At 40.0% G+C, this 22,104-nt stretch overlaps 1 protein-coding gene across 1 annotated transcript in view; it reads left to right on the top strand.

Moving 5' to 3' along the window:
• The window catches only part of LOC122803806 (extracellular calcium-sensing receptor-like), a 284,562-nt gene that overhangs the window by 254,344 nt on the left and 8,114 nt on the right, over positions 1-22,104 (top strand). Inside the window, exon 4 of the mRNA XM_044073491.1 lies at positions 11,830-11,953. Within this exon, the coding sequence (XP_043929426.1) occupies positions 11,830-11,953 (124 nt within the window). The remainder of the gene's footprint in view (positions 1-11,829; positions 11,954-22,104) is intronic.

The following is a 22,104-nucleotide window of genomic DNA, read 5'->3' as shown; positions in this document are numbered from 1 at the left end:
TACACCAATATCCACACATACACACAAGAACTATATGTGCATGTGTATAGATACATGTAGTCAGATATACCCGACAGGCCTACACCATCCTCTGCTAGGATATGTACACCTGTCTGGTGGAAATGTGCAATGCATACTGTCCATAACAGGGATGATATACTGCTGTCTGAGACAAAGTAGGGGCAGGTGCCCATTTTGGAGCAATGTCACCTTAGCATGTACATGAAAGTGGGATCAATCCTGCAAACCTGCACAACAAACACAGAGATTACATTGTCTACATCCACCACAGACAGTCATCTCCCCTACTGCACATATGTCTGCAACAGCACAGGAAGCACCTGCAGCTGCTCACTTGTGGTGCTCAAGGACACCACCTATACCAATGCTGTTGGTATAGCATACTGGATGCCTGACAGAGTTGGTGTAGGCTTCACCCCCTGTCTTCCCCATCAGTACATCAGGATATTCACAGTACCATCTCCGTCTCCTATAGATAGGGAACAGGTCACCACTGCCATGTGATAGGCTCCCATGGCAGATGTATACCATGACTATCACATCACAGGATGCATCTTACATGACCCCAAGCATAACATTGCAACACCATAAGGAACCGTATTCAAAGGAGGACTAACTACCGCCTTTGTCCTACCCATTTGGTGGGCGACCACTGTCAACCCTTTACACTAAGGTGGGGTTTCCCCCACTCAATCACATGATAGACCCAGCAGCCTAACTAGGCTGTTCTGCATGGCCATAGCACAGTTTATAGTGAACCCCATTAACAAGGACATTGGCGACCTATACTCACTCCATTACACACACTTAGGCTTTGTCGAGGAAGGGTTCATGTCTGTTGCACTTGGTTGACCTCTATGACACAGTCCCCAAAGCCATGTAAGGGGCTGGCAGTGCAAACTGCCTACCTTGACCTGGACAAACTCTGTGACAGTATAACTCATGTGGCCATTATAGCTATAACACTCCCAAGTATGCATCACACCATATGTTACTATAGGGGTAGCACACCAATGTGCTGACACGACCCACCTATTCCACACAAGGGAATCCACCTCAAGCGGTTAAATCATAACTAGATGTGTAACTTGTTGTTCCATGTTTGGGCCTCTGTTATGTGTGATGTACACATTTGAGGTGCATGCAACAGCCAATAGCCTATGTCCAACCATGTCTGCGGATGACTGCATGCTGTGTGCTGTCACCAGATTCCCTAGTGATGTGGACGTCTGCCTAGAAGAGTCTCACACAGATACATGACTATTGCCAGACACATGGCCTCAAGCCACATACCAGGACATGCAGTGTGAACCCCTATGGGGAGAGTGACGTCCCCACATATTATCACAGTACTAACAACATCCTAGGCAAACAATCAGGCATGAGGGTGCTGTGGACACAGGTCTGTGGTAACATGAAATTTCAACACAATGTTGCTTCCATTGTAAGGTAAACCTTCTACATGGCCCATGTCCTACATAAGGGTATGTCATCAAGGGACATGGAGTATAAACATCCCCATATTCCCCCCAATGAGGACCATTAATGTGTATAATTCCCTGTTCGTCATTCACATCACACAGTACATGCATCTTCCATTGTAAGGTAAACCTTCTACATGGCCCATGTCCTACATAAGGGTATGTCATCAAGGGACATGGAGTATAAACATCCCCATATTCCCCCCAATGAGGACCATTAATGTGTATAATTCCCTGTTCGTCATTCACATCACACAGTACATGCAGCAGCTGGGGACATCACAGAGCTTCCCCACCAGGGAATACCAGGACATCAAACATCTACCATACACCGATAGGCTATAAGGTGAACCCTCTACCCAGTTTCATCCATACTCCTCGGGGTGACCTCAATGTGGCATGCAAAGCAATCATGGGCTCCAGATTGCTGGTACTGCTGCATGAGTGCAAGTTATGCTCCACTCAGTTAACACATGCATACATGCCCTCAACCTGGTGTGTGACATGTAATGGGTGTGATGGCAGCTCAGATGTGTGTCCCACACAATCACCCTGAAGTGGAATGGGAACCCTGTCCACATCAGGCAGGGTAGCTATTTACACCTTTGCAGGTGTAACCTGGTAACTGGATGGTTAACTGCACATACACTCTTGGGATACCACCTGTGTCCCTATTGGACAGGCGCATCAGGTGCTGCCTTGCATATACATGAGCAAACATCTGACTTAGGCATATGGCTGCTCAGGGCCCATAGCCTAGTAACCGCATATGGTACCAGAAATGCCAGATAGGGCCTGAGTGCTGTGACAGACTGTGTTGTTATGTGGCCACACCCATCACTGCCATTGACTGTTGGGTATCCTCTACGGGCAAAGTTACAGTACCATGTCATCCAGCCTACATCCAAGAAATAGGTGAGTGGTACAAGTGCATGTGAACATTCCAGCAACATCCCTGCTACACAATAACTGAGGGCAGTGCATATATGGTGTAGGGTGTCCTCCTTATTGGTGTCTGACATCTGCAGTACTCAGATGTTTGCAGAATGTGTACATGTGCCTGACAGATGTAGACCCCCTGCCAGACAAATGTGTATTTCTGGATACCAGTTGGACAATACGTGATGGTTGTCCACAGAGTTTGGAGAATGTGTCTGTGACATGATAGACCCCTGGGAAAACAGTAATGTTACATGAATATCTGGAAAACGAAAAACAGATGTCCTAAGCCAGGAAACACACATGAATATCTGGTACTGTATCCATTCCCTTACATTGTATGTTCAATATGTATGCACTGCTGCTGAGGCAGAGCCAGTGTCCCCCCGCTACTAGTACCTATAACCTGCTGTCCCGCTGCAGGGGTTCACCAGGTATGCTAGCCATAGGTGTCAGGCAATGAGATACAAGTGTGCAGTACACAGTAACCTAGCCAGAGTACGTCAGGAATGGTCAGGGACACCTGGACAATCTTTGAACTAAGCCTGTATGACATTAACAGACTGAGAGGGGCTCACTGACAGTACATGGTGTGATATGCCAGCTGTATCCACCAGTACTTACTGTCAGTATTGTACAACAGACAATCCAGTAGCAGTCATATGTGAGCTGACCATTGCTGGGTTGACTCAGGGGCCAGAGCTGTGATCTATGCCACTAGAGACAGAACCATAAGGGATGGTCGTAGGTGCTGGACAACAGAAAAACAGCAATATGTCAGTCCAGGAAATGTTGTTGAGACCTACTGTTTAAATTCCTATTTCCCATGACTGCATCCTCCCATCTGCATTCCATTACATGCTTAATTTTATGACATACCTGGTATAGTGCTGTGCTCCTTTGTGAGAAGAAATCCAGTTGTAGTATCCTAGCGAATCACAGTCTGTCTTCATGAAGAAAGTGTCAGACCTGTTTACCTTAGGCAGAAGCTTGCCTTTTGTAGGTAATGCTCATGAACAGGTGACTGCCTATGCACCAAACTGTGACTCCCGCTTGATAATTGCATCCAGAACAGCTGGGTTGCCTTTCCATTAGCCAATGGCATGGCAACACAGTGCTATAATTAAGGCCTCCATGTAGGCCTTGCCCCTTTTCTTGGCCTGTGAGGATGACATTATTGAGGTGTGGGAGCCGCAGCATCACAAAGGGTAGGTAGAAATACTGTCTACTGTTTGGATTGATGTGTTATGTCCACAGTTTTGCATGCTATGTCTGGCCATTGTTAACAGACTTTCAGATTCTGTAACAGTGTACTGTTTACCAGTGTGTGTTGGGGTCAGTAAGGAGATAGGCAGATGTTGGTGTCATACATCCTTTATATTTGAATGTGTATGCTGCTGCAGATGATGCTGGTCTGTCAGCTGTGCATGTTTGTAGGGGGAGACTGTAACACATGTCCCTTTCACCTAAGCATTCCCCCAACCCTTTTTGTATGGGTGTTGTGTGGATGCCCTGTTCTTGGTGTCTGGGACGTATTTTAGGTCCGCAGCAGATAACTGAACATACTGCTACATGTGTAGCAGGCTGCAGCTGCTGCATTCTGGACAAGAGTCAGACTAGGCATTGTGAAGACAGTGGGGGAGAGCAAGCTGTTACTGTCAGTGTTGGAGCAGTGTCAGCTGTGGTGTCACACCATGGCCAGGTTGAGGGTACCCCTAACAGTCCAGGTGAAGCATGTGCCTCTGGTACATACATTATGTAATAGTGCCATCCAGAGATTGGTAGGTGACATTTAGGACACATATTCATATTTGTGAAATGTGTCCCACCCTGCAGGCCTTTGATGTGCTACTATTGGTGGCAGTGACTGTGGTAGTAGCAACCAGCTCTGATGGACATTGCAGGGCTCAGTTATTTCTATGTTGTATTGCCAAGTATGCAGTTGTCGTGCAACAGACTGGACTGTGGGCCTGAACTTTGGGGGTCCAGATGTGAGAAATGCTAGGAATGTTACAGACAGACCTACTGAGTAATTATTATGGGAGGTGTAGTTGCAACATATATATGCATGCATACAATGTGCTACACAGGATTGGCATGAACATGTGTGTTTAGATGGCTATGACATGTGACACTGACCTGTCTGTCATGATTTTTGTTAAATTAATTTGCACTGCCTTGCCAGTATGTCAGCACACAAAATAGCTTTGATGACAACCATGACATACTTAGGTGACATGACTGTGGATATTCTGCAACAGTCTGTGTGGTTGTCAGCTGCACCTGATATTGTAGGCCTCCTGTCAATCCATCAACATGTCTTTGGCTGTGTACTGGTTCAGTGTCTGCATCACAGGCCCAAGTATGCTGTAATTTATCACATTATATGTAGAAGTAGTGTCACTGGTACTTGGGATATCTTCGTAACAACACCAGTAATTCCCCAGAGTTGAGATGGCCTACTGGTGTATTGTAGTGAACTATAGTTCAGAGGGTCTTGGGGCCAATACTTGGCAGGGGTGTTTTTTTTTCCCTGTTATATAAATGTACTGCATGATATATTTACAAAAGCAGTAGCAACTCCCCAGAGCTGAGTTGGCCTAGTGTTGTGGTTCTCTGACTGTAGCTCAGAAGGTGCTGGGGTTCAATACTTGACAGTGGTGTCTTTTTTTTTTCCCTAATGTTATATGACTATACTGCATGATATATTTATAAAAAAACAGTAACTCCCCAGAGCTGAGTTGGCCTACTGTTGTGTTGCTCTGACGTGTAGTGCAGTGGGTCCTGAGTTTGACACTTGCCAGGGCTGGTTATTTTGTTGCTGGGCAGAACAGTGTCTGAATCAGATAGGGTGATTAAAGCAGTTTTAAGTGGGTTTGCACGGGTTTGCATGACACGCCGCAATGATAAACAGAGATTATCCTCACTTAAACTCGTGCTATTTCCAAAAAAAAAAAAGAAAAAGGGGTGATAGGAAAGTGGGTGAAATGGGGGCAAGCAGGGGAAAAAATATGAAAGGCAGATAGGGATGTGCAAGACGGGTGTAGGAAAGGACCATAGCTATCCATTTCTTCTACAGCAACAGCTGTGCATGTTGTGGACAATTTGAAGTTTTGAGCCTCACATCTCACAGGGAGGGGTGTGGGTGACATAACATGGTTGATTAATTGTTATGATGATTGATTGATGCCAGCGTACATGGGGCAAAATGGAGAACTAGGTATGGGATGACATTTTTTTTGAAGGACGGGTGCCCAACTTTGTTTTTTTTTTTTTTGTTTGTGTTTTTTTTTTTTGTTTTTTTTTAAGGAAAGAGTGGAATGTTGGGGAAGGGCTGTAGGTAGATTTGGGGAGGTAAGTTAGGAAGGTGAGATGACATTTGTAGACAGACAAGACAGCAGGCAGGGGCATTGTATGACACATGAGGGGTGTAAACACCTTGGATGGGGAGGGTGGTTGGAAATCAGAGGACCAAGTGTCCCCAGATGGAAACAGTGGGACTGAGGTCCCCACCCATGGGCAGTCATCACTGCCCCTTCATGGCCCCAAAGGTGGCTGTGCTGGAGGCTGGACACTGGGGCCAGCCTGCTCCTCAAGGTGTGCCAGTCTGCCCTCAATCTGACCCATTTGGTCATCTAAATGTTGCTGGATTACCCTGAGAACCAACCCTGAGAGCTGATTATGCATGACAGGACCTTCTCCACACCTGTGCCTGAGGGGGGATAGGCCCTGTTCCCTGAGGTGGTTCCACCCGGGGGTGGTGCAGGACCAGTGGAGAAGGCAGCTCCAGGTTGAATCCCAGACATACTGAGACCCGGTGGCGTGGCCAGATAAGGTGGAACAAGTGGATCTGCTGGGATCGGCCTACCCAAATGTACTATGGTGTTGAGGTTTGTCAAAGTGTATTGGTTAGTCATGAACAAAACATTTCAACGCTAGTTATAACAGCATGCATGGGTGCTCCAATTAATCCAGAACAATAGAATTGCATAGCATACGGAACACAGGCATAAATGGAATAAAAGTCATTATTGTAACAGCATGCCAGTAACAGTTATGGTAAAAGGCCAACAATGAAAAAAGACAAAAGGAAAAACTGTTGCAAAACACAAAGATGCCAAACAAGAACAAAAGGATGAGCCACTCCACAGTAACAAAATGCACATATTCAGGCCAAATTCAATAAAACCAATTCTGGACTTTATTGAAGAAAATAAAACAAATGATTGGGTTTCCATCATTTAAAACACTCTGTAAACTTGTAGAGACAACCACTATAACCAATAATACAAAACAAGGCCCAAAATTAGGTTTTGAGAACAATATATGTGGAAATGAAACTATACTCATAGTATAACAGTAATAATTTGTGATGCAGATAAGGGGTCGGGGAAGAGAAAAACATTCCATTAATAACTGTATAGGCTATATTTTCACAACAGCACTGCTCAATACTCTACAGGTCGGCACTTGCTTTACATCTATGTGTGCCCTAAACCTTCTGTAGCACGTATATACCTCTCAAGCTGTCAACATGGAATGGTATGGGCCAAGTTGTAAGAACTATAGGTACATAACTACAGGGGACTTGTACATGTCAGGGTAACATATATGACTAACAAGGTGTATCCTGAACTGATGTTGTGTGAGTGTACTACCGGCATCCTTCAAATGGAGTTATAGCTGTGTCCAAGGTTAATGGCAACAGTGATCACTAGCCGTGACAGTGTGACACTTGAGAGACATGCATCAGGCACAGTGCATGGTGCATTTACATGTTTTGCTGTCATTTGTAGGCATGGGGATAGACTATCAGCACACATTCACAGACACATCAGGCATACAGCTGTAACAACAGTAGAACATTTAATTTGCCTTATTCAGTTGGAGTAGTACTGTACTTCATGATATTTTATTGCCTGGAGTCTTATCACCTTTCTGAGCAATGCTATTTACACACTAGTACATCTGGACACAGTTTATTAGTATACCCTTCATATAGCTACTACATACATTTTTTACCTGTAAGCCCTGTGATGAAAATATTTGTTAACACTACATGACAGTTTCTACAAATAGTCAAGACTACTTCTCTGTTATTATAAATACATCTTAGTACAATTCCCTGCATTCAAACCCTGGTCTGTGTGTGCAAAAATGAACAACATATCTATTTCTTATCACACTGAGCTACTGGGTCACTGCTGTGTGCTGGTTGACTTATTTGTGCCTAAAGCTCACTTGGTTACAAAGTTTGACCTGGCAATATAGGTAGTGTATCACAGAAGACTGCAGTGGCAGTTTAACATATATGCATGAGATTCATGCATGACAGAGATAGTAGGGGAAGTGTGTATTAATAGTTGGAATGCAGGTGTACACATTTAACTCCTAGTGAATGGGAATATGTGTGAACTGTACAGACCATATCAGGGTGCTGGGTTGCATACCCAACCCATATACATTTGCACATGGTATATCTGCAGTCTCCAGCTATTACAGTTGCATACTTGCCTGCATCAGCATACCTACATTCAGGAATATGTATAGCTGAAATGCAAAGGTTAACACAAGACAATACTGAAGGAAACACACTATAATACATTACACATTACTATTCAAGGTTCAGATCTTAGTGCAGAACATTTATCAAGTTGCATTCTATCTTGTTGTACAGCTCCACACCTTCACTTTAGCATAACATTTCTTTATCAGCCAAACTTCAGTCACTTCATGGTGTCATAGCCATATTTGCTGTGGAGCATCTGTACAATTGGATTTCTTCAACAACAGACCAGAATAAACAAAACACCTGGAGGATAACATGACACAGTGGTTTATTACATTCAAATTTCTGACTGCAGCTGTACTGTATATCTTGTAGATGATGAATGAATGTCATTTATTACCTTCACAGTTTCAATCATGGTGTACTTTATTACAAGATCCTTAGTATTAATACAGTATATATTTATGTCATTCCTACACATTATTACTACAGTACTAGCTTTTCATCAATAGTAGCATGCTTGATGCCTTCATCTGTATTGCACAGTACCTGGCATTACTCACATATATCAGTGTGGGTCTAAGAACACATTTATTGCAGTACAGTCAGAATATACTATACCTACTGGCAGTAAACAATGTACTCTTTCTTATTTATTGTACTATATATTACAAGATAGATCTGTACTCACCACACTGTCAGCAGATCCTCAATAGGGGGCCAGCATGGGTCTTTAAGTTGCAAGTCCTCTCCTCTGCAGCTGTGGGAGGAAAACACATCATTATGCATACCTGTCTATCAGATATTCATACTACAATTTGATAAATCACCAGTTGCCATACTTACAAACTTCTGGGTGATTTCTGTCCCAAGCATCTTAGTACCATTGGGCAAAGAGCCCCCTTTCCTTTGCTTAATAATGGTGATGCACCTGCTCATCAGTACGGGGGATTCCAGTGGCATTGGTGAGGTCACATGCCAGATGGTCCCAGGCCTCAGACTTGTATTCAGAGCACCAGCACTTGCCTTGCAGTAATCTGACATCATGGTCTTTCACTAGGAGTCCAACCATGACCTGGACTCCAACATGCCCCAGCGCTGCACTCAAAAGCATGCTCCCTCTCTGACGCCAGCCATAGTTCCTCCAGTGCTCAAACTCCAACAGGTTCTGGCTGTATTCCTACCTGTTCAGTTTAAATCAGGCTGTTTTCCCCGCACTTTGCTGCCATTGATCTATTTTTGAAAATGCTAAGCAACACTTATCACCGCGCAAACTTACTGAGCTCGGCTAAGCAGTGCTTAAATGGGGACTGCTTAGCATTGTTTAGCAGTGTACAAACACACTTAGCTGTGCTGAGGACTGCTTAAACTGAGATTGCTTAGCAGCGCTCAAACCAGCTAAGCAGGGTTGTGCAATGCTAAGTACCGCTAAAACAGGTCCTGTTTATGCATTGCTTGGCTTGGCTTAGCAGTGCTTAGTGGAGCTTAGCTATGGGTAAACTAGATATTTTACAAATTAAAAAAATATATATTGAAAGTCATTCTTCATTAGGGATACTTTTATTATTATGTATGTATTCCACTGTTAAATCCGATGAAGTCCTGTTAAGCAGGATGAAAGTGTTTATTCCTTTTGTACTACAAATAAAATACATTTTTGCTTGATTTTTCTTCATGGTATTTTGGGAGTCTTTATGGCCTAGGATCTTCTGAGCCAGTTTTGCAGTGTTAGTATATGTTGCCTTAACTACTGCTCCCAGAAATTTGCACTTATTATGCTTAAACTTGACTTGACATTTTGGATAAAAATTAATAGCATCCAGATTCTATTTAGATGTCTGGCATGTGTTTATTGCTAAGCATGCAAACACAAAAAAAACAATACACAGGGACAATGACATTTCCACATTTAATTGCACTGCCATCCCACACTTGGACATTACAGGGGGGGTGTTACGGACACTGTAACATACCCCCTATATATTTATTTTACATACTGGCCAGGACACAGTTACAATTTAATATTTTAGTGCCATCCGGCACTTTGACAGTCCAGGGGATGTGTTATGGACACTGTAACACAAACTTGTGTGAAATACATTAAAATAATTGTAAATGTGTCCAAGGACACTTTACTTTAATGTTTTAAGTGTTGTATGGCACTTTGACAGTGCAGGGGGTGTGTTACGGATACTATAGCACACTCCCTGTGTGAAATACATACTTCCAATTATAAATAAGTGACCAAGGACACTTCACTTAAATCATTTAGTGCCTACAGCACTTTGGCAGTACAGGGAGTGTATTACACATCTCCAAGCACTGTAACACACCCCCTTGCACTGATTCACTAACCATGTACATGGTTCCCTCTCATTAATATGCAAGGCTTGCTGCCGAGGGGGAGCTGCAGACACAGACACCATTCACTCTGTGTAGGGCTTACACTGTTCCTACACAGAGTTTACTAAATCTGGGGGGTGTCATTACCTAATAACCATTCTACTAAATTTACTAGTGCTAGGGATCACTCTGTATTAAAAAAATAAATAAACACAATCTCATAGTAATAGGCAAAATTCTTGTAAAATCTTTCTACTGTTATGATTTCTAACTTGCTTGGTTTACTGTTATATCATGTTCTAACCACATCTTTATTAAAAGCCTAGCTATAAAATGTTATGGGTTGCACTTTAAAGGTTATTCCAGCTAAAGATCCCTTCTTAAATGTTCCTTAGCCTGTGTAATCAACCCCTCTATATCCCAACATGTTTTAATGCCTATCCTGTCAGTTTGGATGATGAGATTTTCAACTGCTGTAATTTGTGCCCCAGTTTTCTTGAGTGAGACATCATTTAAACACTACCAGGTAAAGTTCTAGATCATTCTCCTCACTAATGTTTTTATTACAGGTGCATTTCTTGGTGTTTAAATCATGTTAGGCAGTCCTAATAATGTCTGCAAGTGGTGCTGCTTATCTTCGAATTGCAGCCCAGTGGTAGGGCTGTCTCTGAATCAGGAATGGTTTCTGTGAGGTGTACACATCAGGAGAACCTTTCTGAATCAGCTCCAGTATTGTATTCAACCTTAAAAAACTCTTGATGGATCATGCCGTCTAGCAGCTAATAATTTTAAGGTGGAAATAGGAACTAAAGCTAGTACAATGCATTGTTAACTTTATTTAGAAGCATAAATGAGCTGATGCTGTTTCACATCAAAGGATGTATGCACTGCTGGAAAATAGAAATCAAGGACTGAATAACATGACAAATGAAGAAGCTAACATATTGTACTTTATAAATGTATTTTCCTGAAAGTAATATGTGGTTGTTGTAGTCAGTTTATTCTGATCTATGAATTCTGCTCTTTGCGTGTAACATTCGCAACCATTATACATTCATGTTTGTTAAGCTTGTATTATATTAACTCATATATACTGCAATTAATTGCTACATTTTATCTTCTTGTCACACCAACTAACCTCTACCTTCTTATCATTTCTTCATAGCTAGGACAGATTTTATTCCTGTTAAGTGGTAATTTAGGCATTTTATGTTCTATCTCTAGCCTGCTATGCTGAGTTGTAGGCTTAATAAGGAGTGTGTTTATAAGTTCAGTGCATCAGTGAAAAACTGACTGTATTTTTTCAACAAAGAATCTGGGAGGTATAATAAATGTAGAATCAGCTGTATAAAACAAAGATAATTAAATTCTCATGGAGCAGGGTGTTCTGAGCTGCTTCTCATCTGATTTTATTTTATTTTCACTACAACAGACACAGCTAAGTAATTTTCTAATAATATTCAGCTACCTTTGTAGTATAAGCAGAAATGTGTATACATACGCATATACTGTAATTAATTTATTTTTATCATCTAGATCCCTCAGTCACTGTGCAGTGAAAGTTGTTCTGCAGGCTATAGGAAGGCAACTCAAGCAGGCCAGCCAGTCTGCTGCTTCAAATGTATCCTGTGCTCTCAGGGAGAAATTTCCAACCAAACTGGTAAGAGAATACTACATAAAATCCATGCATTTTGTAAGAATCAATATGGAGGTGTTTTGTATGAATCCTATACTTTTCCTGCCATTTTGTAATATGTCTCTAGCACAGAAGCAGTAACAAAAAAGGAAATTGTGACCCACAGGGTATGAAATCCATTCCACTGGAATTCAATAAATATAACATGGTCATCATAGCTCTCAACTTCTAAATGCTGGGCAAAGCCTAAAATGGGGGGACAAGAGCCCAAAAACAGGGACAGATTTTAAATATTGCTCTTATAAACATATAAAGTCTCTAGAATAACAGGAGATGTGTTATGCATTTTCTGAAGGCTATAAAGTCTGAAACTCAAATGCATGTCATTATTTAGTGAGTTTAATTCCTAGTAATTTTCCAGAAAACCATCAATTTTATGAGGAAAAGACCACAAATCTGAGGTACAAATTCTAGACAGTTGAGAGGGTTGGTGGTCATGGAAAGACATCATTCATAAAGTATTCTAAAATATCTAAAACTGGCAGAGATTTACTATCATTAATCCTGAATTGAAGAAGTGGAGACAGGGTTCGGGTACAGAATATACATAGGTTCATAGGTTCATACTAGGCTATCTGCCCTAGGGCATTTATAAGCCTAGCCAGAGTATGTTTGGCTTTCACCACCCATTTTAAATTAATTTTGCTATGCCCTTTTTCGAGGTTAGTATTCTGTGCCTCTGTCTAACAGTGACACAAAAGTGATACCCGGGGTAAACCTACGATCTCCCATCCACTCATCAAGATTCCTCTTGAAGAGAGTCAGTGAGGGACTCTGCCTAACCTGGACTGGGATTTTATTCCAGAGTGAAGGGAGCCTCTGGATTATGAATCTGTCCCTCCAGCATTTCCTATTTATTTCAGTGCTGAAGTTCAAGTCTCTCGAGCATGTAGCTCGATGGGATTTGGATTTTTTGAGGTGCAGCATGTCCCTTAATTCTGGGTTGGACATGGCTTTATACATCAGGCACAGGTCGCCTCTGAGCTGGTGGTATGCCACTGAGTAGAGCTGGAGTTTCTTTAACCGGGCAGCATATGGCATCTGTTTGAGCCCTTAGATTCTCTTGGTGAGGTAATTTTGGGGTCTTTCCAGTTGCTGCAGGTGTTTGGTAAGGTACATCCCAAAAGGGGCATTGTACTCAATTATGGGCCTGATGAGGGATGAGTAAAGAGGCACGATGACCTCCCCTAATCTAGATGTGAATCCCTTCATGATTAGGTGGGCTATATAAAAGTTTTTTTTAACCACTTTGGCCACGTGGTTGTCAAATGAGAGATTGCTATCAACTTGGGTCCCCAGGTCCCTAATTACTTCTTCTGTACTTAATGGATTACCACCTATGTGGTAATTTGTTGGCACTTTGTTTTTGCCAAAGGGGATGACTATACACTTTTTGGCATTTAGCTTGAGGCCATGGCTCTGGCACCAGTTGTCTGTTTCTATGAGGCCCTTTTGGAGGATGCTTGTGTCAGCTGGAGAGTCGATTATGGTGCCCAGTTTGCAGTCATCTGCGAACTTGGTCAGCCACAGTCCTTCTGTGTTGGCCTGTACCTCCGAGAAATATATACCGAACAAGAGAGGTCCCAGGACTGAGCCTTGTGGGATGCCACTTGTAACTGGTTTGGAGTCTGACATGGCTTCAGCAATTCTAACCATGTGGGTTCTGTCCTTGAGCCAGTTTGCAACCCATCTAGTGACATAGGGGTTTATATTTAAGCTGGTGAGCTTATCTATAATGCCCGAGTGGGGTATTGTATCGAAGGCTTTTGCGAGGTCCAGGTAAGCTGTGTGGACCACCTTCCCCTTCATCAATGGCCTTGGTGACTGTTTCAAAGAAGTCGACCAGGTTTAAGAGGCAGGATCTGCCCTTAACAAAGCCGAACTGGGTAGGACCCAGTGTCTGTAGGTCCCCAATATCTTTATTTATGAGGTCCATGATGATCCTTTCCATAGCTTTGCAGATCAAGCTAGTCAGGCTTATGGGGCGATAATTTCCAGGGTCCGTTGAGGCACCACCTTTGTGGAGAGGGACCACTGTTGTTGTACACCACTCTTTGGGTACATATCCTGTAGTAAGGCTGAGATTGAACAGTAGTTTTATGTTTGGGTTTAGCTCTTCTTGGAGTTCACGTAGGATGCAGCCCAGGACACCGTCTGGTCCCATTGATGCTGTGTTTTTTGCTTTGGAGAGGGTGGCTCTTACCTAAGCATCTGAGATGTCAGGAGGGCAGCACTCTGCTGGGATAGATATTTGCCCTTTTGGTGGGGAGGGGGGGGAGTTTGCGCTGAACCTGTCAACTAGGATGTTGGCAATGTCTGTGGGTTCGATTTTTTGTCATTTTGGACTAATTCTGAGCATATCTGGGAATTCCCACCCAGGTTCCTAACATAACCAAAGAAAGCCTTGTGATTATCCTTAGTGTCCTGTGCAATTTTTCTCTCGAAGCTGGCCTTAGACGATTTTATGAGCGCCCTTAGTTTTTTGCTAATATTGAGCAGAGATGCCTTCCCTTTTTGGGATTTTGCTCTATCATGTAATATTTTCCTCCTTCTATTGTATAGTTTGTTTATGGCTGGGGTCCACCAGACAGGACGTCTGCCTTTGGAGGATTGGGTCTTGGTTTTATTTGGGATTGCATGATCCATGCATTCCTGAAGGTGTTCATAGAATGCATTTATAAAGGATTCTGTGGTCTGGGCCATATTTTCCACAGGCCCGGGGGCTTTGAAGGATTCCACCTCGGTTTTGAGGAGTGTGAAATTTGCTTTAGAGAAGTTTTTCACTGTGGTTTTCTGGGCAGGGGGTGGTGTCGGGATGTGAATATCCAGTGAGATCAGTTTATGGTCTGATCTTACCAGTGAGGGATACACTTCTGGTCTGGAGCATAGAGTCCCCATGTTGGTGATGATCAGGTCCAGTATGTTTTCCCCTCTTGTGGGAGTGGTAAGAAGTTGTTCCATAGCATTTGAGTTTATGAATTCTAGGAACCTTTGGGCTAGGGTGTTAGAGCTAGAGTAATGCTCCCAGTCTATGTTTGGGTAGTTGAAGTCGCCCAATATAATGGTGTTTGGAGAGACCTTCATATTTTCCAGTGTTCTCAGGAAGGCCGAGTGGGGTTCCTGGGTTTGGGAGGGTGGTCTGTAGCAGGCTATAAACTGGAAGGCAGTTTTACCCACTGTTAGTTGCACATGGATAGTCTCTGATGCTTCGTGCTTTGCCACCAACCTGGAGGTGTGGGTATCTTTGATGAATATCGATAATCCCCCTCCTTTTGTGGTTCGGTCCAAGTTTTGGAGTCGAAAAGCATGGTATGAGGTATAACCTGGTAGTGCTGGGGTGCTCTCGGGAGCCCTGAACCAGGTTACTGTTACTGCACAGATATCGATGTTCTCCATGCTAAGGAGAGTTTCAAGTGCGTGCATCTTGAGGTTTAGACTTCTGGCGTTGAGTAGCATTACTCTTAGTTTCTTATCCCTTGTGATATCTATGGAGGTGGGTTTATCTTTTGAGCCTTGCCTAAAAAAGGCACTATGGTGGTAGCAAGAGCCTTTGCCAATATCCGAAAGCCCAGGGGTGACAGGTGCAAGCCGTCCCTAGCGAAGCATCGTAGCTTGTCGATGCACTGAACTGAGCATATCATCCCAGGCTGACAGCACATTTAGAATCTCTGTAGAAGAAGCCACAGATATTCCCCATCAACCTACTGACCTTCTCTTCCAGTGATTACTAACCGATATTAGTCAAGGTTTTGTTTTGTCATTTTGCTGATTAGATGGGAGGGTACATGCTGATTTAGGTGGTGTCTATATCTATTTTAGCTTATATCTACAAAATAATGTGTTTGCAGTATTTATGGAATGCCTGTTTTATCATATTCAGTACTGCTGAGATAGGCTTATAGGGCACTAGAACTTAATGACTACTAATCTTTGTGGCACTGTAAATGCAGGAGATCTGTCTTCTGGGTCACATCCCAAAGAATGGCAATCCCTAGTATTCACAGGTGTAACATTTTTTACATCTTCCTAGCCTTTGATAACTTCTTAGCTTTATCATTAATTTATTTTTTTGTATTACCACTGACTGGCTATAGAATAATGTATTCTTTGAAACATAATGGGTTATTAATGCATAAGCATTGAGAATACAGAAAAAAAAAACACTGTAGATGTGTTTGAGGAAGTTTGAGATGAAAATGCATAGAACGTTAGATGTTCCTTTGTAATTTTGTATTTCATTAATAGCTATAGCATGAAATGGAAAACTAGAACACATGGAAACACATGTCACCAGTGCAGCTAATCTCAGATATCATATAGAACAAACCTCTGGTCAAATAAACATTTGCTACTTGATTTCCTAGATTGGAATTCCTTGTATAAGATACTGGATGTAGGCATGTATACTATATAAACATAATCAGGTTATTGCCCATTTAGATATGGTTCATCATATCAAACTGGGCTTCTGTGATGTCCAATTGGTCAATGTTAATAGACCAGTTGGGAAATCCACAAATGTTTTTTTATCTCTGGTGGAGTATAGCACTACATACCCTATTCTGGAAGTTTTACCCACCAGATTCTCCAAATAATATAACTAACTACAATGTAACTGATCCTTCAAGTTATAAATATATTTGTGCACTTCCCATTTGGCCATTTGGTTTTGATGAGTACCTTGGAAAAGCACATTGGCAGGATAATGAATATTAATAATTCTGCAATGAGTTCCATTTGCTGTTGCACTGCTCACTGCTTCACCAATCTCCATTTGCTAACTTCATTCAGATATTCCTCCTATCACAGTTCCTATCTGTTTGACATCAGTGGCACAAAATTGAATATCACATGTTTATAGTTCATGTAAGCTCATTATTTCCTGCATCAGTACAGCTTTTCTTCAGTGCAGGATTAAAACTGAGAACTTGAGATATACAGAGTTAAGGGGCTACATTTCAAATGACTTGCTCAGACATTCACCTCATATTCCAAAAATTTAAAAAATTCACCTGTAGAAAGCTTCTAAATCTCAGGGCACTCACTCCTGTGATATTGTCTTACTGAGTAAGTGCAAGAAAGAGAGCAGACTGAGTAAACTTCAATGTACACAATCATATTTAACTGTTTTTTTTTTATCTCAAAAGTAGTGGAATGCATTTAGTTATCTTCAGAGAAGACTAAAGCCAGAATTCTGTATAATTACTGGCAGCCTAAGAGAGGTTCATTGTTTAACCACTGGAAATCAATTGTTTATTGATTTATAAAACAAAAATAACCAGTAGATGGGGTAGCAAAAAGCAAATTCAAAATAAAAATCTACCTCACAGGTAGAACAGGAACCACTAGGAAGTAAACCACCACACTTTAGCAAAAAAAACACTTTAATGTCGCTTTCGTCTCAAAGAGACTTCATCAGAATAAACTTCATCAAAGAAAAACACCTTATATACAACAAAATTGATCAATTAAACAATCAGATAATCAAATAATCAAATTAAGTAAACCCATTACCCACATAAACAGCATAAAATACTCAAAAATAATTAAAATAAACGCTAATGAAACCTACCATAAAATAGATATTCATATCCAATATTTAATAATATTATTGTAAAATTTGTAACCTCCTATTCTTTAGAAAACACAACATTAAAGGAATCATTCATGCCAGATTGTTTAGCGGTTCCTAGTCTTAATTCCCATATAGTTTCCCCTTGTTCAACTCTATCTTTAAAACAACCTCCCCTCATACTTTCAGGTACCTGCTCTGAAATAGAAAACAATTTTTTTTTGTACCTAGAACACTTGAGTATGTTTAAACAATGCATTATTGCTATTCTTTGTTTTAATACAATAATAATGTTCTTTAATTCTTTTGTTTAAATATCTCGTAGACATACCTATATAAAACTCATTGCATAATGAACAGACAACAATTTATACTATCCCTTGTGTATTACAGTTGTAGACTGTCATTAAAGTTGGTTTTTGCTAAAGTGTGGTGGTTTACTTCCTAGTGGTTCCTGTTCTACCTGTGTGGTGGATGTTTATTGATTTATGTTTGTTAACCAACCGAAGTGACTCGAGCCTTGTGAACTGTCTTCAGCCACAAGCAAATACAAAAATAGATATAACATATAAACAAGAGATATCATTTATAACAAATTAAAACACACAATACTACATCATTGAAATCAGTTCCTTATCCAGTTATGAATATAACATAATTGTCCTACTACTTATTATATTGTAAATTATTTAAAATGTTTATTCAATTAAATATTACATCTAAATATTACATTCTAAAGGATACTGTTATACACAGTTGTCAATGTACTTTACTGCCATTAAATGATGAAAAAGCCTCTTTGTGGTATCAATATGTAAAAAATCTTTGCTGCTTTCTTTGTATTGTAAAACATGTCACTGTATATTCCAATGTATTTAATCCTATATAAAACTAGATGTCACTTTTGTTAACTTGTGGAGCTTTTCTCATTAGACCTATGCTGAAAGCAAGTTTTTACCCAGTCAGTCTTTCCAGGGAAAATAAAGACAAATAAATAATGTGTGTGTGTGTGTGTGTGTGCGTGTGTGTGTGTGTGTGTGTGTGTGTGTGTGTGTGTGTGTGTGTGTATATATATATATATATATATATATATATATATATATATATATATATATATATATATATATATATATATATATATATATATGAAAATCAATCAGACTTTCATATGTTCTGATGTAAATTGTCTTGCTATGACATATTCCTAAAAAAGAAAATATGCCAAACTTAATGAAATTATTATAATTCAAATGTGTAACTAAGAAAATAAAAAGACCAGAAAGCAAAACCATTTGCAATAAATATATAAATAAATAAAATTATTCTTTGTACTCCAGTTCTAAATTATTACAAAACAAAGAAATTATTATATATACCAATAATTGGTACTTACCAATAATCATGCCCACTTTAGACCAATGTTTTAATTTTGATAGATTTGGATTAGGTCTAGTAGTTTGTGTATTAGTTTATACATGTTTAAACATAACTAAAATTCATCAAAACAGGGAGATTTTGACATTTTCAGTTTCTTGTAAAAAAACATTCTAAATATAGCAAAAGCAATCCATATAATGCTCTTTGAAAGCAAAGTGGTAGAAGTGCATTAAAATAACAATTCTGTAATTTTAAATGTATCATTCCATGAATTCAGATGTAAACAAATGTTCAGTCTTACTCCAGGAGACGTTTAAATGAGTACATCTATAAATATATGCTCCCAATGTACTCGTAGTCAGCTTTATTACTCATAGTACTTCCCCAATATTTTACATAACCTGTGTAGGAGTTCCCTAGCAAACATCCTCCAGAAATAAAAAGGTATAGGCTGAAATGCAAGATATTTAATTCACTGCCCTGTGCAAATTAGCACAAGTGGTGGCAATGTACAGAATGTTGGTGATTCAGAGACGTGGGTAATGAAGCTACACAGGGATAAAATTAGAACCCATATGCAGTACATGCAAACAGTCACATAATAATATGTAACGAGGGATCCCTATGAAAATGAGATGCATGTATTACATATGAAACAAATGCAATGTGTTGTGGGGCAAACTTATTCTGGATCACTGCACAACCAATACTGGTGGGTATGTAGCACTTCACTGCAAGCATGAGCATACATGAACTGTGTTGTATTAGTCTGTCCTAGTGATGACATGTGACACATCAGTCAGTGACTTTTTGTAGTGCTTCTCATCTACTGGGCCTCCCTAGTGTCACTCTTCTCTGTGACATAGCACCTCTGTTTTGCTAGCATTCCCTTCCTCAGTATGTCAGCACTATATAATTCCAACTGCATATGTTACTAGCTGTAGATCATGCTGTTCCATAGACTGCATGCCATTTAGTACTGTGCAGTCACTGTTTCTAAAGGTGCCTTTAATATTAAATCTTCCTCTTATTCAGTAAGATTCGGATAGGGAAGTATATCCATATAAAGCCAATATCTGTTTGGAATAGTAGTCTTGATATGAATAATTATTTTACACAAAATTCAGATTTCTTAAGGATATATTTGCATGCAAGTCAGATTTATTTATATGACCAGAACTCTTTCTATACTGTAGCAAGAATATGGCACAAGAAACTGCAAAAGACAATTGTACATTTAGAATGTTTCACAGTTTGGGATTAGTTATTTGCATTCAAAATGGGGGAGTGGCTGTATTGCAGTACTTCATTAATACACAGTTGGTTGTTCCATACTATTTACGTGATATTGTATTTTGCTCATGGAGACATCTCACAAAAGCAGAATGAAAGACATACATACAATGCAAAATAACGGTATCTGTATTTTGAAACTAGCACCTAGTAACACTGCAGCAAATATCATACACAAAATTTTAAATTTTTAGTTATTTATTTATGTATTTAAGTTGAATTTGTTTACCGGGATAGAGCACTGATTTCAGTGGACCAATTTCAGTCTCAGAGCAAAGATACAAAGTAGTAAACTAAAGACATTATAATACAGTGAAGGAAACACAGATGAAGTTAGAAAAAATATTTTATAGATGTTTTAGTACAGTTTAGTAGCATAGTTGAGAAACTATGTAAAATACTTCAAAGAAAAGCATAAGTGAAGAATGCAAAATGTTTTATGTAATCTGTGAAACCAAATATTAATGGGTTATGATCAGGATCTAAGTATATTGCTTTAGTATACTTCTCACAAGTAAAAGCACTTTATTTTGTTGTTTGTGCTATGATGAGGGACACTCAGTTATTTAAGGTCTGCAGAACAGAGGGTAAAGCAGTGTAATAAAGATAAATTATAAGGATATATATTTAAAAATTGAGGAGAATAATGTACCTCTAGGGAAGGAAAGCAGTAGGCATGTTTTCAATGTTCTGTCACAGGAGTATGTGCCATATGTTTGATCTGTGCTTATGGGCCTTACTGCAGATTTAGATAAAGTGGGTTTGTGTGGTGAGGGATTTAGTGATTTCACTAATTACTAGATACTAGAGAGTGCAGGTGTTTTCAATTTTGGATTACAAGAGAAAGGTTATGCAAGTTATTGTTATTAGGATATCTAGGTTAGATTGTGTTTAATATTATGAGGTAAGGCTGCCAGATACAGTGTAATGGAATGAGTGTTTAGGTCATGATATGATTGCGGTTGATGTGATGACTGAATTTAAGGAAAGGAGAAAGAATTAATGAAAACTGGATAGTACATTAATATTGGGTAAGAATGTGTGTTCATGGTTGGCAAAGTGGTGGAGGAGATGTTTATTTATTAATGGTACATCAGAGTATCAGCAGAAATAGCAAGATGCTACAGAAGATGAACTAAAAAGATTTATATAATTTGGAAGGCATAAAGAAACATGAAGAACAATGGAAATATTAGATAAGATTAGAAAACTAAAATTACAGGATAAGTAATGGGAAGTTGAGAGAGAGAGAACCATTTGAAATGTTGGGACCTGCATGAGCCTGAATAGCTGAAAGAAACATACCTGTATATACCATGTCCAAGATGGCCCTACATGAAAATATTACCTTTTCTCAGATGTATGGAAATGTTGGAGTCATTATATATAAGATAAGAGGGTGTAGGGGAGTTTTCCCTTGCAAGAAACAAGTTTAAAGAGAAGGGTGATATTTGATATTCACCCTTCTATATTTTTTGGTCTTTTTTTTTTCAGAACTCAGCATTATGAGTGCCGACATTTCAATAGGTAACCATTCAGAAGCCAAACGTGATTCAGAATAAAGTGTAACTGGGATATGGGAGCAGAGATCACATGGTTTTGTCCCAGCCAGGCTCATGCATCTTGTTATGCTGGAGCAGTTTAATGAAATTACAGTTATACTGAATATCACTGTTGGCAGGTTTTTTTATATAGGCTCTAAACCTAATGCTTGTTCTCCATCCTGTCTGCATTAGTTTTATTAGTTTAATATGATGAAACCAGAAATGTGGCTCCTATGTGCTTCACCTGAACTAAGGTAGCAGTTCCACAGCATCGTTTTGCTGCTGGAGCAGGAACAATTTTCAATGTCTGTAGGTGTTTCCCTTTCTGT

Source organism: Protopterus annectens, chromosome 6.part0 (assembly GCF_019279795.1).
Source record: "Protopterus annectens isolate FY-2018-M chromosome 6.part0, PAN1.0, whole genome shotgun sequence".
Classification (NCBI taxonomy): domain Eukaryota; kingdom Metazoa; phylum Chordata; order Ceratodontiformes; family Protopteridae; genus Protopterus; species Protopterus annectens.
Note: the sequence above shows the minus strand (reverse complement) of the source record. Positions and strands in the feature narration are given on the sequence as shown.